General features: G+C 57.5%; 1 protein-coding gene across 6 annotated transcripts in view; it reads right to left on the reverse strand.

Moving 5' to 3' along the window:
* NSD1 (nuclear receptor binding SET domain protein 1) overlaps positions 1-11,207 on the reverse strand; it is a 60,955-nt gene extending 49,748 nt beyond the window's left edge. For 4 of the 6 annotated variants that reach the window (XM_082063700.1, XM_082063699.1, XM_082063697.1 and 1 more), the window contains exons 1-2: positions 9,986-10,091; positions 9,085-9,788 (exon numbers count right to left, since the gene is read on the reverse strand). In XM_082063700.1, the coding sequence (XP_081919826.1) occupies positions 9,085-9,768 (684 nt within the window). In that variant the 5' untranslated portion in view covers positions 9,769-9,788; positions 9,986-10,091. Of the gene's footprint in view, positions 1-9,084; positions 9,789-9,985; positions 10,092-10,915; positions 10,936-11,187 lie in introns of those variants that run through there. The other 2 variants (XM_082063696.1, XM_082063695.1) reach the window with 2 other exon arrangements.
* Between the last annotated feature and the right edge of the window lie 6,395 nt (positions 11,208-17,602).

The raw sequence follows: 17,602 nt of genomic DNA on the forward strand, positions 1-17,602 counted from the left end.
AAAAAAAATAAAAGAAAATTAAATTATATCTACTTCATAGCTTAAGAGGCATTTGAAGTCGAGCAAGAAGAGGCTATCAATCAAAGTTTTCTTGGTACAAAGTGCCATTACAAAGCCCACGAGCTTTAAGCCTTTACAGAGAGAGGCTGCGATGCTGAAGCGGCACTGGCGCAGGCTGAGCAGCAGTGCTCACAGGAATAAACAAACCCCTGCACGGGAAAGGGCTAAACCCGACTGGAGTAATTATGTAAAAAAACCACTCAAACCACAACACCTGCAGGGTCTGTCTGCCGAAACCATCACCAGAACCACCACCACACCGGCACTTCATGGCAAGCGCCAAGTCCAACGCAAAGCCAAGTGCTGCACACTGAGGACATGCTCGGTGCCCCCACCGCTCCGGTGCCCCCACCGCTCCGGTGCCCCCACCGCTCCGGTGCTCTGGCTGCAGCACGGCAGCCAAAAGCAAACAGGCGTCTGACCCACGTCTGTGTCTGAAAAAAGGATATTGCCTCTTATCTGGGACCATTATCACACCGAGGTGTTAAATACTCACTAATTAAATGTTCACTAGCAAAAACTACAGCGGAGGTTATGATACAAGGCAAACTTCTGTTATCTGCATGCTTGTGGGTATTTGTTGTCTTTGGCTGGTTTTTAGGAGTATTTTTTATTTCTTTTGCAGACTGTGGCAGCCTACAAATGCAAAGGGCAAGAACTACTATAAAGGTTAAAATAAAGAGAGCTGATAAAAAATAATTCACACATCCCAAAGCACTTCTGTCAAGTTCAGAAGTTATAAATGTACAGATTTTAAAGAATGTACCGAGGGGACACCACCAAGCCTCAGACACAGAGATAACTGGTTAACCAAGATCCTTTTCCTTACAGACTGGGTAGAACAGCAGTGTGACATACAGATTTGGCACTTCATCCCAATAACCAGAAATGCACCCGACAGCAATGGTGGGAGAGGAGTGGTCCCATCTCACCCCTGTCCCCAGTGGAGAGAAATCCAGAGACACACACACACACAGATGATTCCAAACCACTGCCTGAAGCAGAGGAAAAACTCCCATGCTGGTTATCTGCATACATTTTAAATGATAAACCAAGTTCTCTTTAATACAGATTTAATTGATTCAAGCAACAGAGGAACTGAAGGCACTACCAGAACTTTGCAAAGTCTCACAAAGAAAAATTGACAAATATCATGTCAGAGAACTAGCAAAAATCCCAAACTAAAACCAGGTCATCAGGTCTGCTCCCTTTTCAGCCTTACTTTTGTGCTCCTTTACATTTCCAAACAAACTGTTCCAGTGTGCTGAGGTATCTTTGTGCAAGGAATTCTCCATTCACTTTTTCCTAAAAAATACCAAACCAAGAGACACCCCATCCTCTGGCTAGTATGCACCACTGTGATGGATTGCTCTGCCCACCTCAACACTTCTGGTTTCTCATACACAAAAATCAAATTCGCTGTGTTTGAAAATTAAAAACAAGCCCCCAGTGTGTTAGTTCCGATGACTGTCTGAAAGTTAATACTAGCTACACTGCTATTTTATTATGTATAAAATTTGTTTTCTGAAGGCCCCAGCAGCGTGAACAGGCCACCCCCAGCAGCACTCGCCAGATACTGAATACAACCCCCAGAACGAGTTTCCTACCAAACACCCACACAAACAGAGCTGTGGATGCCGCTGGCTGCCGGACAAGCCATTCATTTGTGGCTTGTGGAGCTTCATCACTGCCCAAGCCACAACGACACCAGGCAACAAGCCGAGCAGGTCAACTTGGTACAAAACTGCGGCTTGGGCCATGCTACAAACAGCACTGAAGGTGCCTGGCCAGGCCCACTGGCCCTCACAAGGGCTGGGAAATAGAGAAGACACACAAGGACTTTTCCCTCATTTCTTTTTGACGTTCTCCCAAACACCCGAGTGAAATAGATCTTGATGCAATATTCACAACAATCACAGAAAGCCAGCCCATCAATTTTCACAAGCGCTTTTCCATCCTTCAATAGAGGCAAAGCAAGCGTGCTGAAATCCCTCCTGGCTTCATCAATGCTTTTGGACACACGCGAGATGGATGTGTACCGAGTCCATCTTTATCTCTGTCGCACATTTAATCACTGCTGCAAAGGTACAGTGAGCAGCCACACCGAAACCAGAGTTCTGGTGTAACAATGGAGAACTTCAGCCAGCACCTGCTGGGGCATCGCCCTCCAGGTCCAACACAGCAGCATCTTCACCTTCCCCTCTCCTGGGCACTGCAGTCAGGAGCACACGCTCAGATCAGCCCAAGGAACACCGGAGCTCCTACCCAGCACCAAACCGGTGGGATGCCCAACTCTCCACTTCCCAGTCTGCACCAGAGCTCTGCAGCCACACCAAACTCCTTCATGCCACCACTCAGCTCCCGTTCTGCAGTCACCTGCTAGAAGGAGTGTGACATGTTCCTGAGGGACCCCAACCACACACCTGTGCCCCACATGTGTCTCCAGTAACACCCCCTCAGCACCATGGCTCCAGCACTACCGACAAACCTCGCGAACTGAGAAGGGAGGCTCCTATCATCCCCCAAAACAACTGCAAAGACTATGTTCAGAAATCTCCAAACCTAAAAAGCACAGGACATGCCACCCACACTGGACTCACTTCCCCACAGGCTAAACCATTAATTGCTCTGGTCATCGTGCTGTCCCACAACACCAGCACCAAACCATCGCTTTGATGTTCCACACCTTGCCGCCTGACCTGAACCCCAACACCTCACTCACGCCAACACACCCAAAAGTGAAGCAACATTTAAACTTGCAGGAACTATTTCAGCAAAGCAAACTGCAACTTTTCCCGAGCCTTCTTGCAACACTCCTGCAGCAGCACAAAAGCATCGCTAAGTTTGGCTCAAAAATCCACACAGGTCAGACGCTGAACTCACATTTGCAACACGTTCTGTAACTCAGCAGTCTGCAAAAAAAAAAAATACCCCGATGCCATGAAATTATATGAAAGCAAGCAAGGCTATTGTTGATAGGTCTAAATTCACTAGACAAAAGTCTGCACCTGGGAAGCGTTTAGGAGTCCACAAATCAATAGAGGTTGAAAACTGCTACTCTAATTCAAAGCAGACTCTCTTACAGACCTTTTCTACCCATTAACTTGGAAATTCTGGCAATGCCTTAACCACCATAAAGGATTTAACTCCTATTTTACGGAGCGAAGACCGCATTGCACAGTACAGATGGCTCTGGGCAGACAGAACAAAACATAGGTCATATTTTTCTAGTATGAAAAATGGCATTAACTTGTTCGGGGTTCTTTTTTAACTCCCAGGACAAGCCTCCCCCTGCTAGGATTGAGTTTCTTTCTTCAGGTGTTTCTATTCCCTGTGCCTTTCTAAATGCCCTGGCAAATAACTGTAAAAAATAATCCAAATTGCTATATACATGAAGCTGACAGTCACAGGCAAGAAAAACAGAAGTATATTCTAAACAGCCGGGCTGAAAGTTGATCATCACCCGTAATACTGATTTTTGAGTTAATATCTTTTTAAGAAACACTGTCTTAACTATAACTCAGAAAATACCACTTTTTTCCTTGGGGCTCAAGTAGCTTGTTAATTGTATCCAGAGTTGACACCTCTTCAGTGAGCTACAGATTTGTTCAGTTAACATAGGGATATTAAAGAAAACCCACTAGTAATTCTTACACAGCACACAGTTTAACCCCACTCCTGGGAATGGGGTGCAAGGAGAAGCTGCCGAACTACAAGAGGCAACCAGAGCTGTGACTTCATGCAAAACACAACTACATTGCCCTGAAGTCAAACACAACTGCTTCAAACCCAGCCACTATGGTTGATTTTAGCAAGGGCTAAGAAGCAGCTGTAACAGCAGAACTACAATCACTGTACCATCAACAACACAAGATTTGTTAGAAAAAAATTAAAGCTCAGGTTCTGGGAGATGCACTTTTCCAAAGGAAATGGGCAGCAAGCAAATACAAAGATGGTCAGCGGAGGTCACAGGCCTTGAGAGGCAGCACACATCCTAAAAAAGCACCTGTAGGAGCTGATTTTGCTGGTACCATTGGCCATTCCTTCCTGCAGCAGTAGCAGGCGATGTATTAATTATGCCACCCGTACAGAGCACAACCTGCCTGCTGAATAGCTGAGTGAAGTCTACACTCCTCTGGCAACAACCTGAACTAGAGCCGTGAAGTATTAAAGACTGTGGACAGTACGTGAACCAGGACATTGCTTGAACAAAGTCTCTCTCACCCAAACTTCTTTTAAAAATTTTAAATACAGAAAGCAGAAATAACATAGAGGTTTCTGCCATTATATTCAGCAAAAGCTCACCTTTGAGACTGTCCAATCTGCAATAAAATACCTCTGGTTTTGCTATTTGCACACAGACGTGTTCAGCTTCAAAGAGCTACGTGGCCCCATGTGAACTGCAAAGGCATCGATCATTCAAGTTTGACTCCACATGACAGATACCCAGAACATCTATATTTACGAGAGAAACCACAGGTCTTCCTGTAACATCAGATACACAGATATTTCATACCTAATCAGCAATACTAGATTAGAGAACAAATACAAATGAAACAAGAAGATTAAGAGCAATCACAGCCAAATGCTAAAATAAATATTTCCAATATTTCCGCTGCACAGGAGAGCTCTGGATCTTATAGACTGATAAAAAAAACAGCTGTCACCCAAAGCGAGCTGCTCCTCACACCCTGGGCACACTGTCCTGCTGCCACAGCATCGTAACACCCACCCGCTCGCACCACCACAATAAGGAGGTGATGCAGCGCTATCACATCAACAAAGCACCAAAGCCACTAAGGACCACAAAAATTTATGATTGAGCAGTAACACAGCCCAGGACAGTCCCCCAACCGTGGAAAATATCCTTTCTGGATGCCCACCATGGCTGAAGTCCTTCGCGGGTAAGTTTAGATCTGCTCGAGACACGAACGCACTTCAGCACAGGTGGACGCCACCAGATTGCATGGTCAGGTGGGATCCAGCTATGTGCTCTTTTCTGAGAAAAAATAAGGTCTTCCAAACAGCATAAATCTCAGTGGCAGAGAGGGCTGCGTGGAACATGGGCCGTGCACAGACAGCAGAACAGCGAGAGCCTGTTCTAACCAGGTGCGCGTACAGGGAGACTGTGCCTGCAGGAGGCACTGACAGCCAGAGGAATTAATCTCCTCACCAGGAAGATGTCAACTGACCAAGGAAATATATGTTCCACGTTCAAACAAACCACTGCCATGCCTATTGTGTCTCGGGGATATAACATTACCAGTAGCTGGTTACACTTCAAATCGACAGTCTGTAGTAGGAGATTCAGAAATGCTTAAAGGAGTAGCAATTATCACGTGGCATTGGTTCCTTTATTTATAGCCAAGAGAGAAATGGCACTAAACATGTCAGTTAATAAATGAAGAACCAGAGTAACTCTCATACAGGGAGACAAACACTTGTTAACAAGAGTACTCTCCCCACAGCAGCAGGATGCAACAGAACTCTGAAGTTCATCACGGATTAATTCTAGGCTTAAAGAGTGGACTTTGCTGGCCCTCGGTACTTTCAACACAGTGCATATGGTGTGGTTCTGGTAAAGCAGAAACCTTCCGGCAGCCCTATACACATGCCCTATTTATTTCTTACATCCAGCCACTGAAAGCAGCCATCCTTAGTGATGAAAGATCTGGCTCTGGATTTCCCTGTACCTCATTTCCTTGCTGCCATTACCCGAACATCACAGCCCTACAGCGTGGAGATGGAAACCGAGGAAACAGCACGAGAAGAATGAAAAGCAACACTAAGTGAGCGCCTCACGCAAGCTCTGCACATCCCACAGCCTGAAGCCATCAGGGTCCTGTGGAAAAAACAGCTTGTGAACGCGTAACCCAGGACTGCACACGTACCAAGAGTGGCACACACGTACTCGAAGGCAAGAACTCTCTGCTTCTGAGAGCTCAACCCTGCAAACCAAATGACTCTAACATAATTTGAGGGTAGCAATTAAAAATAAATCAATCAACAAACTGGCAAAGCAAAATCCAAGTAATGTGGCAACAAAAGTTAGATTAAAAAGCAAAACTTCAGCATGAGAATTCTGTCAGAAACAAGCCCACCTGCTCCAATTCATAAGTAAACTAGTTCAAGACAGACCTATGGCGCTCAGACCTTGTGTGGCGGCCTGTGCCCTCCCCAGCGCTGCAGCCTGGGCCAAATTCTCCCTCCAGCTCCACACAATGTTGTCTAGGACCTCTACGACTTGCAAAGGCGAGGAAAGTACTAAAGACAAGCTCGAGTCAAGGTGGTAAAGAAAAAAAAAAAAAACATAAATTAAAACAAGAAAACCAAAAACAACACAGAAACATCCATTTTAAATTTAAATGGTGATAACCCAAAACTAATTCCATGCGCACAGGGAAGCTGCCAGCAGTCACTACATCCTCACTTGTGGAGCAGAAACAAGACCCAACAACCTCTGCTGTAATTTCCTTCTCTTCAAACACAAAATCTGGCAGCAGCTTCTGGGGACATGGAGAACTCCAGTCAACCTTTACTAAGATTAACTCAACACTTAAAATAACTTCACTTCAGAATATGCGCATCCCTCTTTACAACTGAATTGCTACCTGAGCATCCTCTCCCCGGTCTGGTGCAGCGGATGCCAGGGCTATTCACAAATCCCCTGCAAAACAATACCTGCCGCCACCTCACCTACCCAGAGGCATTACTTAAAAGCTGGACTTTGCATCCCACTAAAGACTAAACCAAATGCTGACCCTTCTGCTGGAAGCGCTCTCCACATTTTGGAAATCAGCCTTTTCAAAATCGCAGTGATCTGGTGAAAAATTTAAAGCTTGCAAGGGGAAGACACAGAGGTCTGAGACACACACACACTTTCTTCTTGGTGAAAGAGGAACTTTGAGCATCAGTGGACACACTCAAAGCTGTGAGCTTAAAGAATAAAAGCTCTGAGACAGTGCCACTGTAAGGTGGAGGAGCCCCATCATCAAGCTAGGTAAAAGGGATTATCCGAAAGAATAGCCCAGTTATGATATGCCACCCTAAAAAGAGCAGTACAAAACTCCCTGGAGTTTATAGTTGTTGTTTTGGGGTGTTTTTTTAAGTTTCAGCAGACTCTCTCTCTCAAAAAAACAAGGGTTACCTAAAACCAAATTAAACTAGAATTAAATGCCCACATGAATGCACAATATGAGAGACAAACCTGGTTATTTCTAGCTACTGTGTCATGTTCAGCAACTGAAAGCTTTTAACTCTCAGTGATATGGAGAAATATCCCTCTCTTTCCATCCCACAAGCAGCAGGGCTAAAAAGAAGGACCACTCAAACAGTGTGCACTTATTAAAGGAAGAATGCAAGACTTAAGGAGAGAAGGATCTCAAGCTGTATAAAAAAAATGCTTTTCTTCTTTGTATTTTTTTTACTGAATGCAACTATGCTTTTAAGTCACCAGGCCAATTCAGCGAGGTGAATGTCAAATCACAGCAGACAGGAAGGCAGTTTTACTGAAAAGTCAACCCCTCGTTGCATATTCAAATAACAGGCTCAATTACTATGACACTTTTGTCACCGTACAAGCTGCAGTTGTGTGGAGCACATTGTAAAACCACTGATAGCAGAGGCAAGTGTTGTGAAAGTACCTCTGCCAGCTTCTGTTTACAACGTGAGACCCTCCCACAACCGCATCACTGAGCACATGTCTGCTGAGAGATCGCTGCTTTGCTCAGCAAAACAAAGCTAAGAATATGCACAAACCTCAGACCAACAGTAGCCTCCAACCTGCAAAGACTAAAAGCAGAGTCTCCGCAAGGAGACAGATTCTTCCCACGGAACACTCAAGGGGATCTGCAGACCCGGAGCCACCAGAGCTGAGCCTAAACTGTGCCACAAACAAATTAAGCTGCTGTCGGTATCTTCCTGAAGTCACCCCTTCCGTGGGCACTCTGTGACAAGTGCTCCCATCTCCCAGCACACACAGCAGGAACACAGCGTGCTCCCAAATGAACACAGTTGGAAGCCAAGTGCTTCTCTCCAAGTGCTGCATGCACCAGTAGCATCTGTCTGTCCGGCACAGGCGGCTACACTGGAATTAAAGAGAGCGAGATGGTTTCAGTGTCAGTACTGCCACGAGTTAATTTTCACACCCTGCATCAAGTAATACTTAAAACTCAGAGTATCTGCCAGTAAGGAACCTTAAGCTTTCAAAAGCATGTTTAAGAAATTTAGAAAAAAAATACTGAAGAACTGCAGGAAATAGACATATATATATATCTGCAAATAAAATGCCACACTGAAAACCAACCGCAATTACACTTGCATTTGAAAGCACGTTATATAAAAAAGTTGAATGCATCTAACTCCTTTCAGAACTCCAAAAGTTCTAACAGTTTTGCTTCTTATTAACCGTATCAGAAAATGAACTGAAGGAATTTTGGGATGCAGAGAGAAATCAGAAAGAAAAAAAATGTCAGCCTGAGTACCAAGGAAGGTTTCCCATCCATGAAGGTCTGTCAAGCCATGACACGGCCCCTCCCTGGCCATTGCCAAAGTCTCACAGCTTGTCTACCTCAAGCCAGGCCAGACAAAGAGCCGTCTGACAGCGTTGATGCTGGAGGGGAGAGCTCTCCTCCTGCCCTCCTCATCTCCAAGAAAACCCCTTGCAATTGGGAAAAAACTCCACCGAACTTGGCAGCGATCCCCCCTTGTCGGGTGAAGGGCTGGTGCCGCTCACCCCGCAGGGAAAGCGGCAGCGGGGCGAGCGCGGCCGCCCCGGGCACAGGTGCGCGGTGGAGCCGCTGACAGCCCGCGGCGCCGGCCGGCGACCCCCGCCCGAGCGGCCTCCGCCCGCGGCCCCGGCCCGGCAGCTCCCCCGCGCCTCGGCAGGGTCCCCTCGGCAAGATGGCTGCCCGCCCTCGAGGGTGCCGGCTGCGAGGGCGCCCGGCCCGGCCCCGCCGGCCTCCGCCGCAAAATGGCAGCGGCCGCGGCCACCCGCCTCCCCTCCCGCGCCCCGCCGGTGCTTACGAGCTTCAGGGCCGCGGGCTCCGGCTTGTCCCCGGGGCCGCCGTCCAGCACCGTTGTCAGCAGCGGCTCGGCCGGCTGCAGGCACGGCGGCTGCGGGCTGCTCGGGCCCTGCTGCGGCCCGGGGCGGCCGCGGCCCCGCGAGCCGGGCTCGGCCACCTCCTCCCCGTCCTCCTCCACTACAACCACCTCCTCCTCTTCCTCCTCCTCCTCCTCCTCCTCTTCTTCTTCGTCGTCGTCGTCGTCGTCCTCCTCCTCCTCCGGCGTCTCGGCGCCGTCCTCCTCCGCAGCCTCCTCCCCGCCGTCCCGGAGGAGCAGGGGGAACGCCAGGGCCCCGCGGGGCGCGTCGGCAGCCAGGCCGGGTCCGTCGGCGCCGGCCGCCGGGTCCTGCACTGCGGCGAGGCGGGGGGGCGGCGAGTCGGGGTCGGGCAGGGCCTCAGCGCCGTCGGCGGCGCCGCCGAGGTACTCGGCGTTGATCATGGAGGCCAAGTCCTGCAGCCGGCGCAGCGGGATGTAGCACGACGAGGGGTCCTGGCCGTAGACGGGCTTGGCGGCGGCCAGTTGCATGGCCGGCGGCTCGGGGCCGCGGCCCTCGCCGAAAGGGCCGCCCTTGGCCTCGGCGGCCGCCAGGGAGGTACCGAACGGGACGAGGCAGCTGCGGCGGCTCACTTCGCAGGCCTGCTCCATGCCAGGCCGCGGGCATCCACCTGCGGGCACAGCACAATGGGGTCAGCCCGGCCGCCGCCGCAAAATGGCAGCCGCGCCCGGGGGCCCGCTCCGCTTCGCCGGCCCCGCCGTCGCCGCGCTAGGCCCAGGCCGCGGCCCGTCGCCCGGCCCGGCCTGCCTCGCCTTGGGTCCGCCCGCCTCGCCGGGTGCCGCCGTCGCCCCGCGGGGCGCCGCTCACCTGCGGCCGCCGCGGCCGGCTCGCCGCCTGCGCCCGGTGCGGGCCGAGAACGAGACGCGCCGACCCGGCTCGGGCAGGCCCCACCAGCGCCGCTCCGCCGCCTCCCTCCTCCCTCCCCCGCATGCGCGCGCCCGCCGCCGCCATCCCGCCGGCGCGCGCCCCGCGCCTGCGCGCGCGCCCCCGCGCCCGCTCTTGGGGGTTCAGCGACGGCCAATCAGCGCGCGCCCGCGCCGCCCCCCCTTCCTCACCCCCCTCGCCCCCCGGCGGGCGCCCCCCCCCCCCCCCCGCGCGCCGCCAACCCAGGGGGGTGGGGGAGGGGCCGCTCAGTGCTGCCCCCCCTCGGCGCGCCCGATGCCGCCAGCGGCCGCCCCGCGGCCCGGCCTGCCCCGCTGCGGCCCCGCTCCCCGCCCGCGGCCCGGCCCGGCCCGCCCGGCGCACATGGCAGCCCGGCCAGCGCGGCCCCGCGCCCTCGAGCCCACCGGCCGCGCCTCCATCTTAGGCGGCGGCGGGTGGCACCGGGCAGCCCCGCCGGGACGGGGCGGGACGGGGCGGCCCAGCCGCGCCTCACCTGCGGTCCCGGGCGCCCCGGCCGGCAGCTGCCCCTCCGCTCCGCCTCGTCGGCCGCGGGGCCGGTGGTCAGGCCGCGGGCCTGCGAGTGGCGGCGGAGCGGGCGCCAACAAAATGGAGTCGGCCGGGCCCTGCGCCCCGGCGGGGCACCCGGCGGGCGGCGGCTCCTGCCCGGCAGTGTGAGCCGCCCGCCCCGCCTCGGCCGCGGCCCCGCTCCCGGTCCCCGCGGGCAGCCGGCGGGGCGGGAGTCGCGGGCCGCCGCACGCCCCCGCCGGGCTCTGGTCACCCCCTGCCATTGTCCGCCGCGCCCCGCGGGCCGAGCCCGGCGTCCCGGCCGCGCTCCCCCGCCGCCCACCCGCGCACCGGCCAGCCGGGCCGTCGCCCTCCCCGAGGCCCGCCGTGCCGAGCCTCGCCCGCCGGGGAGCGGCGCCCGGGTGCCCGCGGCCTGGCTGTCCTCGCCGGGCTCCGCCGCTCCCGGACAGCGAGCGCCGCGCTCCCGCCCGCCCTCCCGCTGCCGAGCGACGCGCAGTCGGCCCCGAGCCCGCCTGCTCCCCCGGGTCGGGCCGCCATCGGCGCTCCGCTACCCCTCCTCGGCCGGCCGGCGGCCCTGCGGCGGGCGGCGGCTCCGTCGCTACCTCCAGATGGGGGCCGGGGTCTCCGCCGCCAGCCGCGCGGGTCCGGGCGCCGCGCCACGCCGCCGCCGCACCGGCACGGCTGGGCAGGCACGGGGCGGGAGCGGCCGGGCGGGGGGCAGCGACCGGGGCAGCGCAGGGATGTGGCACCGGGGCGGTGCTGCCCGGACCGCGCGGGGGGCAGGGCCCGGCCGCCCCCCGGGGTGCCGGGCGGGGAGCTGGGTGCTGCCGCGGGGCTTCGGCGCTGCGCTGCCCGGGCGAACCCGCTCCCCCCGCCCGCCGCTGCCCTTTGTTTCCCCCCGGCCGGGCCGTGCGGGAACCCCCGGCCGTGCTGGTGCCGCGCTCCGGGCAGCAGCTTCTCTGCACATTCGGGCAGCACCCGCTGCCCAGCCCTTGCCGCCCCGCTGGGGCGCAGCCTTCGCCCACCAAAAACAGCATCCTGGAGCGGCTGCAGGTTCGCACCTCAGCAGGGCATCTCACCCCGTGCCCTGCCTGCTCCCTGCCTGTGCATGTTGGCAGCTCCTCCAGGGGCTTGTGGCTTCACCTGCTGCCCCTTTGGCCCTGCACCGGTGTTTCCTCCTGCCCTGCCAGCATCCGGCAATGGCACAACCATTTCTCTCCAGCACCTGCCCCAGATGGGCCACGCTGAGGTCCCCAACCTGTTGTCCCCAGGCTGCCACGCTACCACCGTGGAGAAACTGCCGCCACGTTCAGTCTGGCATCATTCCAACGCACCCACGGAGGGTGGGGTGACTTGGCAGGAAGTGCCATGGTCAAAGGTTTTGCTCTTGACTTGTTTGTACCTCCAAGATCCCAGCCTGGGGCTCGGCCAGTGGTACGCGACCCACCACAGGCCATTGTGCCCACGTGCTGTGGTGACACATGGGAGCTGGAACCGCAGTGTGCCTGGTGCTGGATGAGCTCAGCACCGAGACCTTGGATCCACATGGTCCTGCTCACCCATGCAGAGATGGGGCAGCACCCGGCATGGCTGGGGTCACCCCATTTGCTCCCGAAAGGGGAAATACATCTGGCACAGCCCATCTCCCCGGGGGCAACTTCGGCGGCCACACCCGGGCGGGGCCCAGCAGCCAACTTTTCTCCTTTCTCTTTGGAGCAACCTGCCACACACGTTTCTGCCACGTTCCCAAAATAGAGCTCATGGTTTATTTATAACCCCCTGGAAGGGGTAGGGCCCTGTGAAGGCTGGGAGCACCCAATGTCTCCCCACAGCCAGGTGCTCGAGATCCAGTGAGTGAGGGCTGACCTGGAGAGAGGTTTAGGACCATCCCCAGCCTGGCCTTGACTGTCATCAACTGCCCTCACTCTGCTGATTTGCCCCGTTGTGCTGGCGGAGCAGAGAGAGGCAGGGGTGCCAGTGGGACACATCCCAGCCTGGGCACTGGCCCCATGCCCGGCCCTGTGCCACCTGGGTGCCACCTGCCAGGGGCTGAACCCTTTGCTCATGGGCACATGGCACAGCATAGCCCCATGGGACACGGGTGGGCAGGGCCTGTAACACTTGGGTGGTGGTCCCCAGGTGGCTTGGGGCACCCCTAGGCATGTCCCCATCCCGCTGCCTCTCTGGCACAGCCCTGCTGGCGGTGCCCAGTGGAGCCCCACGGTGATCCCATCATTGCTCCCCGCAGCTGTGTGGTCACTGGTGTTGGGAGGAGTGGGGTGCAGGTGGTGAGATGCCCCCAGCTGCAGTCCCTGTCTGCTGTGTCACCTCTCCCTGCACCGTGGCCAGCGCTCGCGGGAAGGGCCCTTCTCTGGCCCCTCTCTTCCGGCACAGGAGCAGAAAAATGGCAGCCCGTCCGCCGCCACTCTCCCGCCCGGATGTGCGGCACGGCGGGCAGCGTGGGCTGGCCATGCCGCTGCCACACAGGGGTTTGCCTGTGGGCTCTGGTGGGGAGCATGGGCAGCCGGCAGCCTCACGGGGTGGCCTCCCTGCTGCTGGGCTTCACCTGCAAGCACCCCCGTCCCACAGCCGGACTCGCTCTCCTGCTCCAGACGGCTTCCCGGAGCGTGCCGGGCGCCTCCGGAGCCGTTCAGGCCAGCGGCCATGGAGCCGCACGGCACTGCGGGCTCCCTCTGGAGGCCCAGTCCCCATTCACAGCCTGGCACGGTCCCCCCATGGGAGCAGCCCTATTTCCCCATTCCCCCTCATCTGATGTGTAGCTGTAGCTCCAGCTCCCGCCACAGCTGCTCCCCACCGCTGCAGCGATGGAGAAATGAGCACAATCCCGCACTGGGGGCTCCTGCTCACTCTCCCCAGGGCAGATGGGGGGGTCACAGCCGGCTGGTGGGGAGCCCCAGACCCCAGCACAGGGGAAGCTGTAGCCCACGCAGGACCCACGGGAGCCATGGGCAGGCTGGGCTCACTTGTGAGCTGCTCCTGGCCACAGCTCTGCAACCCCCAGCAGACATTTAGGTGCTGCAGAGATGTGGGGGGGCAGGGGGGACCCGTGGGGTGTATGAACGCAGGGAGCATCACCGGGGCCCTGCACCAAGTGTTGGAGAGGGTGGCTGAGAGCCACGGCCATGGGGCTGACACTCGGCTGGGAGCGTGGGCGAAAGGGTTAAGGAGCGGCGGCGGACAGGGAGGGGGCTGGCCCGGCTGGGGGAGAGGAAGGAAGCAGAGGAGGAGAGGAGAGCATCCTGCCCAGAGGGTTTGCTGGGGGCCCCTTTCCCCAGGGAAGAGGCTTGCGGGGCTTGAAACCGCAGGGGATGGAGCGGTGGAGAGCCAGGGCAGCCAGCCGGGCTCAGCCTGGCTCTGCGGCAGCAGCACCGGCAGCTCCGTGCCCGCAGCTCGGTGCTTGCAAGCAGGCAGGGTTGCCCACATCTGCCTGCAGAAGCAGCCCTGTTTTTTCCTCACTGAGCCAGTGTGCTTTTCACAGGATCTGCTCCCTGTGCTGGGGTGACTCTGGCCTTCTACATCCCCCACCCCGTAGCCTCCCTGCCACTCACATGGTCCCCCAAAATCTCAGGGGGGCAGCCCCAAGGACAGGCAGGGCAGGAGCAGCCCTGGGATGCACAGGGACAGTGGGCGGTGGGCAAGACCCCTGCCATGAGCTGTGGGGGACAGGACTCATCTCTGCTGAGCCCCTGCGCTACACTCAGCTGGGGCTGACTGGGGTCCTGTCACCCCAGCAGCCACGTGCAGCATGTGGATAGTCCCTGAGGGACCAGGTTGTCTGGTTGGGCACTACAGCTGCTCTCAGGGACTTCCCTGCTCCCCCAGCCTTCAGGCAGACATGCTGCCCCCCCACCCACAGCGGAAAGGGCTGTACAGGAGACCAAATGGGCAGTAAGGCTGAGCTTTCTCTGAACTTCACTCCATCCGCCCAAGGCAGAGCCAGGTTTGCCAGGCTCCCATGCCCACATGCCCTCCCCATGCTGGTGCCTGTCACCCGGAGTGGGTACGAGCAGGATCCACCACATTTGGACATGGCGCAGCTCTGCAGCCTGAATCCCCCTGCCCTGCCCCATTCCCAGCACCATCCGTCTGTGAGGGCGATGGGATGGACAGTGGAGCCAGGATCCATCCCCATGCCGCAGACCATTTTTCCCAGCCGAGCTTGTCACCTCTCCAACACAGTCCCACGGCTGTCCTGCCGCAAAGAGCACTGTCACCAGCCGAAAAGCCGTGGGTGTGCAGCGCGGGGGTGCTGCCCGTCCCGTCCCGTCCCGTTTCTGCCCGCCCTGCGCAGAGCTGCTCCCGCTGGCCAGGAGATGGGGCTCGCAGCCCGGCTGGCCCCGCCGCCCGCTGCCGGGCCGGTGCGAGAGAGCCGGGCTGTGTGTTTGAAGGGGGGGTGCTGGATGTGCGCGGCCGTACGTGTGCGAATGGGGATGCAGGGAGCAGGGGGTGCTGTACATATGCATGGGGTGCGGTGTGTGTGGAAGGGGTGCGCGGGGGTTGCGTATGTGCGTGCGTGGGGGTTGTGCGTGGGATGTAGTGTGTGTGCATGGCTGGGGGGTGAGTGCATTAATGGGATGGGGGAGAGTGTTTCTGTGCATGGGGGAGGCTGAGGGGTGTGTGCAGAGGGATGCCACTGTGCGCGTCCAGTGTGCTGCAAGTGTGCGTGTGTGCACGGGAGGGTGTGTGTGCAGGGGCCTGTGCATGGATGGGATTGTGTGTGCAGACATGGGAGGGGGGACAGGTTGCGTGTGTGCCTACATCTGTGTGTGTGTGTGTGCAGTGTCCAGAGATGCGGGAACTGCTGGTGTTTTGATTCCCCTGTGGGAGAGGAAGAACAGGGCACCTTTTCCCTGCCCTGGCCCATGGGGGCTCTTCTTTCTCCTTCGCTGCCTGAGCACCGGTGGTCCACATGGGGCACAAGCCTGGGACAAGGACATGGCACGCAGGCCGTAGGACACGGGTTACAACAGGCAGGAGCTGGCAGAGGGGCAGTGCCAGGTGGGAGAGGCAGGAACCTGGTGCCTTTCAGCGCCCTCAGCCTCACCCCTCCCTGCCCGGGGGTAGAGGCTTTCTGCATCTCACAAAAGCCAAAGATTCTCCCCGGAGATAAAATCTGGTTGCTTTTCTCTTGGGCAGAAAAGACAAAAGCAGCTCCCGGCCCCACAACAGAGTCGTTAAGCTAGAAGGCGTCTCCCACATCCCGGGAGCTGGAACGAGGAACCAGCCATGTCCTGGACCCTGGGGCATTTTGTCATCCCCCAGGACTCAGAATCCCCATAACGACTATAGCATCTCTCCCACAACTCAGCATCCCCCCCAAGCACAGCATCCTCCCCCAGGACCAGCAGCACAGGGCGGTGGTTGGGAAGCTCCTCAGCCCCATTTATGTCCCACAGGGACCCACACAACACATCCCAGAGACATCTAAAGGGGACCCCAGCCGGAGAGTGGGCAGCGGGTCCCTGTCCCCAGGGCTGGGGCGGGCAGGGTGCCCGTGGGCATGGCTGGGCCGGGGAGCGATGTCAGGTCCCAGGGGGCAGGCAAGTGGAGGGGGGGAAAAGAATGGGGGAGGGGGTGTGGGAACGCTGTCTCAGGAAACCAGCGGGATTTACTGGGCTACACGCTAAATCCCCCTCACAAAAGGGGACTGTTTGTGGGGACAGGATGCCAGTGGCTCAGCCACACTTGTTTGGCCAGCAGAGCCTGGCGGATTAAGGACAATTGGTTCAGCCCTGACAGAAAATACCAGGAATGTTAAACAATAAACTGCCTGCAGTTGTCGTGGGGCTGTGGCACGCCCTGGGCTGCCTCCCTGCCCAGCCATGGCCCCGGCTGCCCTGTGCCCAGCAGAGCCGGCTCCCGCACAGCCAGCTGGCACCCGCTGCTGCAGCTCTGGATGCCCAGGTGCCCGGGGATGGGGTGAGGACCAGGCCCCTGTGATGGGGCAGGTAGATGGGGACAATGTTGGGCACCGCCAGGATCCTAAAAGCATTGCTGGGCTGAGCTGGTATGGGTTGGACTGTAGGGATGAGGCACTGCTTGCACCAATACTAAACAAGCAGGGACAAAGTGAGGATGTGGCAGGGGGTGGCAGGTCCTTGCTCTCCATGTACCCTTGTGTCCCCCCAACCTGGCATTAAGGACTAACAAACCCACCTCCACCTCACCCTTTGAAATTGGCTGTAGTCCCATTTTCCAAGGACAGTGTCCAGCAAGCAAAAGCCATGCAAACCACATCAGGCATGGGGCACCGTCTGCCCCCAGCATGGAGAACCCAGCCAGGAGTGAGGTAAGGACAAGGTGGGCACGGCCCCCAGGGGCTTAAGCCCCTCCCCACGCACCCATTCATGTTTACCCCTGCTCAGGGCTGGTAGCTGGGCAGCCCCTGTGGGCAGCCTGGGCAGTTTGCCCTCCGGCATGTGAATGCCCCATTCAGGGCTGTGCAAAATGCATTGGTTCTGGCACATTAGCGGACAGCTGGGATCCTTCCCGGGCAGGCAGGCTGCCGGGACAGGCAGGTTTCACACCTGCTAGTGGGCTGTCTTTGTCTGCTTCTGCCCGCCATGGCAGAGCGGAGAGCAGGGCTGGGGATGGAGGCTGCGAGCATGCCCCCAGCAGCCCTGCGAGGGGCCGTGATGAGGGGGGGACCCCAAGGTGGCTCTGCAAACCGCCATGCTCCCCAGCACAGGCAACGCACATGCAACCCACAGCTGAGCTGAGCCCCCCTGCACAAGGGCAGCTGCGAGCTGCATCCCACTAGAACCTGGACCTCAGCGCCATCACAGCAGTGGGCAAGACCGAGGGACCCCCCATTCCCATAGACCCGGGCCCAGGTCCTGCTCCCTGGCACCCAGCAGCCCCCCACTTCTTGGGCCAGTTTGGGGCGGGCTGTGCCTGAGAGCTGGTTTCCAGGCTGGGGGGCTGCGAGTGCAGCTGGGAGCTGGAGGAAGAAATAAGATCCCAGGGCTAACGGCCGGCAAAACCCAGCCCTTGATG

The sequence above is a fragment of the Streptopelia decaocto genome (genome assembly GCF_964273445.1).
Source record: "Streptopelia decaocto genome assembly, chromosome: 12".
Taxonomy (NCBI): Eukaryota; Metazoa; Chordata; class Aves; order Columbiformes; family Columbidae; genus Streptopelia; species Streptopelia decaocto.